Below are 3,798 nucleotides of genomic sequence, written 5' to 3' on the forward strand. Positions count from 1 at the left end.
CTTCGTGTGGACGGGGCTTAAGCATAGGTCAGTGTGAGACTGGAGACACTCCCAAGAAAAACAGGTCAACTGTCTAGAATCACTGCTTTTCACAGATCTGAATCTAGATTACCTTGATGACAGCTGATAGATCAGTGAAGTGAGCGTTGAGCTCCGCCCTTGACTCCGGTCCAAATGTTTGGTCACCAGTTTTTTCATGCATCTCCACGGCTTTCTCACTTAGGTGTGACAAAGCCGTCGCATGAGTGTCCACATCAGCTTGGATGGCCCGTAGCCGATCAAGTAAGGCACTCTTCTCTTTGAGGCCCGGTTGCTGAGGCTGAACCATCCCAACCTCCTGTTCAACCGACTCCATCCACTGCTGCAGCTGGCTTTTATTTTCTTGAAATGAGGTCCACTGGGTCACCGTCCACTCCAGTCGACTATGAATAATTATGATTTGTTAACTAATGTAGTAGTGCTTAAAGATAAACAAATACATAATGCAATGTTTTGCAAAAGTATTAAAAGCTATTCGAGCCACCAACTTCAATGCATTTTAAACTTGGCAGACCAATAAAGAGTAGAAGGTCCCCCTCATCTGCAGTTATAACACAATTCATGCTGTTACTGATGCTAATTCTTCTTCTCTAGTTCTGCATAAGTTTAGCAAATGCGTTAAGCTTTCAAGTCCTGCCACCAACTTTTAATTGGATTTAAGTTTTTAACTGCTGTATGCAATCCTAACATCCAAATATATTCTAATCTGACCCATTCTATAGTAACCTTTCCTGTATTTCTAGGACTATGTGTGTATGACACACTTCAAATTATTAGTTGTAAAGAAACAAAAAAAAGTTGCTTTTATAGCTTTAATGATATAGAACTTCATAGTGGGCCATTTAATTAACCTTAATAAAATAAACTAAAATTTGTGTCTTAAAGTGTCAAAAAGAAAAAGGTTCAAGGATACACAGCGATTCTTTTACCGATCGCAGTCTTCTGTAAAACTTCTCTCATCATAACAACAGAAGGACTTCTTCATACCTGTGGCAGCTCATTGCAGTCATTAGCATGTTGGCCCATGCATCCTTCAGGTTCTGCAGCTGTGAAGATATGGTCTCCTGCTCCTCAATCCTACTGTGTTTTAAAACCTGTTCTCCTTTTCCAACTGTCATGTTGAGTTTCACCTCACCCTCTCCCTTCATTAGCAGGATATCCTGAGGAAAGATGGGGAAACAACTGTCATCCGACAGCACAGCCTTTCAAAAATGATAAATTAAACAATAGCGCGTTGCTTTGCTTACTGACCTGTACGAGACCGAGTCTTTTTTCTAGAGTTTCTTTATTGCCAACAGTGCTGTTAAGAGAAGCCAGACGCTCCTGCACCCCATTAAGCCAGAGCCAGGTGGTCTGCAGAGTCTCTTCAAAGGCTTGTTGTTCCTGTAAAGTGAGCTGGCAGCTACGCAGCCTCTCCCTAACACACCTTAACAAAGCCTGGTGCTGGGACTGCAGCTGAGCTGAGACTCTGGTCTCGCTGCCATCCCCTCGTCCGCCTTCGTTTAGAGCCTGTCCCTCCTGACAGAGACGCTCAAATGAATCCCTATGTTAAATTTGGAAATGATTAGAGGGGGAATCTTTAGGATTGATGACATCATGACACACATACATTACAGCTTAGACAATATTGATTTCTTTCATTTCCTTAAATATAAACAACTTAAACACCTTTCTTTAAGCACTTCCTGCTGGTATTCCTCCACTTGCTCAGTCAAAGCTCTTTCAGAACCGCGCTGTTTGGCTTCAAGTAGATCTGTAGCCATTCTGCTTTCCATGTTTTCCAACCAACACTTCAGCTTCTTGAGGCGACCCTCAAACCTATAGAGGTTGTAATGATCTGGCTTTAAAAAATGGTTGATTCACCAACAGAGTTATATACCTAGTTCATTTAAGTCTGTTACCCTTTCATGAGGGACGCACTGTCCTCAAGGATCTGCTGGTTCTGCTTGCACTGCTCTACAAAGCTGTCCCAGTCTTGCTGGATGGATGAAAGGTGTTGCTGGACTTGCCCAGCACTGGCTTTTGGTAGATGAAGAAGAAGTTTCTCTCCTTCCTCACAGACTTGCTTAAGTCGTATCTCTCCTTCTTCCACCCGGTCCATTGCGCCCTGAGGGATAGAGCACGTCAGTCTAACTCTCATTTTCCTGTGCCCATTTAACTTTCAAGGAGTAAATAAACAATCACCTTGATTTTTTGCAGTTTACGTTCCACAATTTGAGTGTCTCCAGATCGGTCAGAGCATTCTTTAACAATCTCTCTTTGCTCTGAAAGCCACTGATGGAACTCCTGGACAAGATCTGAAGATAAAAATGAAAACAGACATTTTCCTCCTCGAATACACTCAAACAAAACATTTACACCTCATTTGGAAGTCTATAAAGAATTAGCTTCGAATTAGACCCAGTGTTAAATACAGCCAGAGTGTTTTAGGTAAGGCACAAATGCTGGCAGACAGATAGTCCCCTCCTTAGCTTGTAGTACTTGTGTCATTTAAAGGAGAATAAATCGAAGAGGAAACTTTTTGTTGCAGAAAAAAAACAAAGGTCTCGATGACAAAAATCATTGAAATCTGAAAATAAAGCTGTTGTGTTTTGTTTAAACTATTTAAACAAAACAACACTGGAGCAAAGACCTGTTACATCAATTACTTGTTTAATTAAGCTAAAAAGTTTATTCTTTAGAATAATTTCTACTTTACTTTTAGTATTTTAATTTTCATAACAAAACAAGTATTTACCTTTTCTTTCAAAATTTAGAATACATCTTAGTCCTGATATTTAGGAATCCAGTTTGCGTGGGTTGTTTTTGTGTTTTTTCTCTCTCCGCCACCAGGTGGTTCCCTGTTTCTCGTTGGGCCTACCTGCACACCGGCTCCATCATTACCGGAGGAGTATTTGAGCAGCGGGCTGCCACTACCTCGACGCCAGAGTGTTTGCCAGTGTTGGGAACTCTAGCCCAGCTGAGATTAGCAGAGTCTAACCGAAGCTTTGTTTCTGTGAGTCTAATCTTGTTTTTGTCTTTGCTCTTCTGCAGGAAGCCTTTCCTGTGTTTCTGGATAACCTGGACCTTCTCCCCCTGGAAGGATTACTGAGTACACACTGAGCAGGGGCAAACCTCCACATGATCTGTTCAAGTCCTCTTTGGAAAACTAGATTGGAATTGGAAAACCAATTGACACTCCGCTCCTTTACTCCTCTGGGTCCAACATATGTCTACCTATCCGCTCTCCAACGAGTTCCCCTCTCTTCTGGATTAATTCCCCATAAACTGGATTCAAGGATTAACAAGAGCCCCCTCAAACGTGAGTTTCTCCTCAGCTATATTCAAGCCTCAGTCAATTTTTCTACAGTCCCTGAACTGTTCACTTTGACCTCTCCTTCAGACTTTCTGGTTTCGGTTCACCAGTCCACCGAGTTCCAGCTCCTAATTCTTTTTTTCATCAACATTCAATAAACCTGTTAAACTTTTTCCCTTGGTCTCTAAGTGGTTCTCTGCCTGTGGGTCAGATCACTTAAACCCATTATGACAGCAACAGATTTAGCTCTATTATTTAAATGCTGCAAAATTAAATTACAGCACACCGTGATGATACAGGAATGGTGATCAAAATACATATCTTTATTTCATTGTTTGTGCAGCAATAATAAAATCTGATAACCTAAGGCTGAAAATATTGTCTTAATCCTAGGGATGCACGATATTGGGATTTTGGCCGATATCCAATATGCCGATATTTTAAAACTCATGTAGCCGATAACC

The 3,798-nt window shown here is 41.4% G+C and overlaps 1 protein-coding gene across 1 annotated transcript in view; it reads right to left on the reverse strand.

The window, feature by feature from the left end:
* The window catches only part of syne1 (spectrin repeat containing, nuclear envelope 1), a 172,957-nt gene that overhangs the window by 104,499 nt on the left and 64,660 nt on the right, over positions 1-3,798 (reverse strand). The window contains exons 48-53 of the mRNA XM_015395967.1: positions 2,224-2,336; positions 1,941-2,146; positions 1,708-1,857; positions 1,291-1,582; positions 1,027-1,199; positions 113-422 (exon numbers count right to left, since the gene is read on the reverse strand). Of these exons, the coding sequence (XP_015251453.1) occupies positions 113-422; positions 1,027-1,199; positions 1,291-1,582; positions 1,708-1,857; positions 1,941-2,146; positions 2,224-2,336 (1,244 nt within the window). The remainder of the gene's footprint in view (positions 1-112; positions 423-1,026; positions 1,200-1,290; positions 1,583-1,707; positions 1,858-1,940; positions 2,147-2,223; positions 2,337-3,798) is intronic.

This window comes from Cyprinodon variegatus, unplaced genomic scaffold (genome assembly GCF_000732505.1).
Source record: "Cyprinodon variegatus isolate N-32 unplaced genomic scaffold, C_variegatus-1.0 Scaffold770, whole genome shotgun sequence".
In the NCBI taxonomy this organism is placed as follows: domain Eukaryota; kingdom Metazoa; phylum Chordata; class Actinopteri; order Cyprinodontiformes; family Cyprinodontidae; genus Cyprinodon; species Cyprinodon variegatus.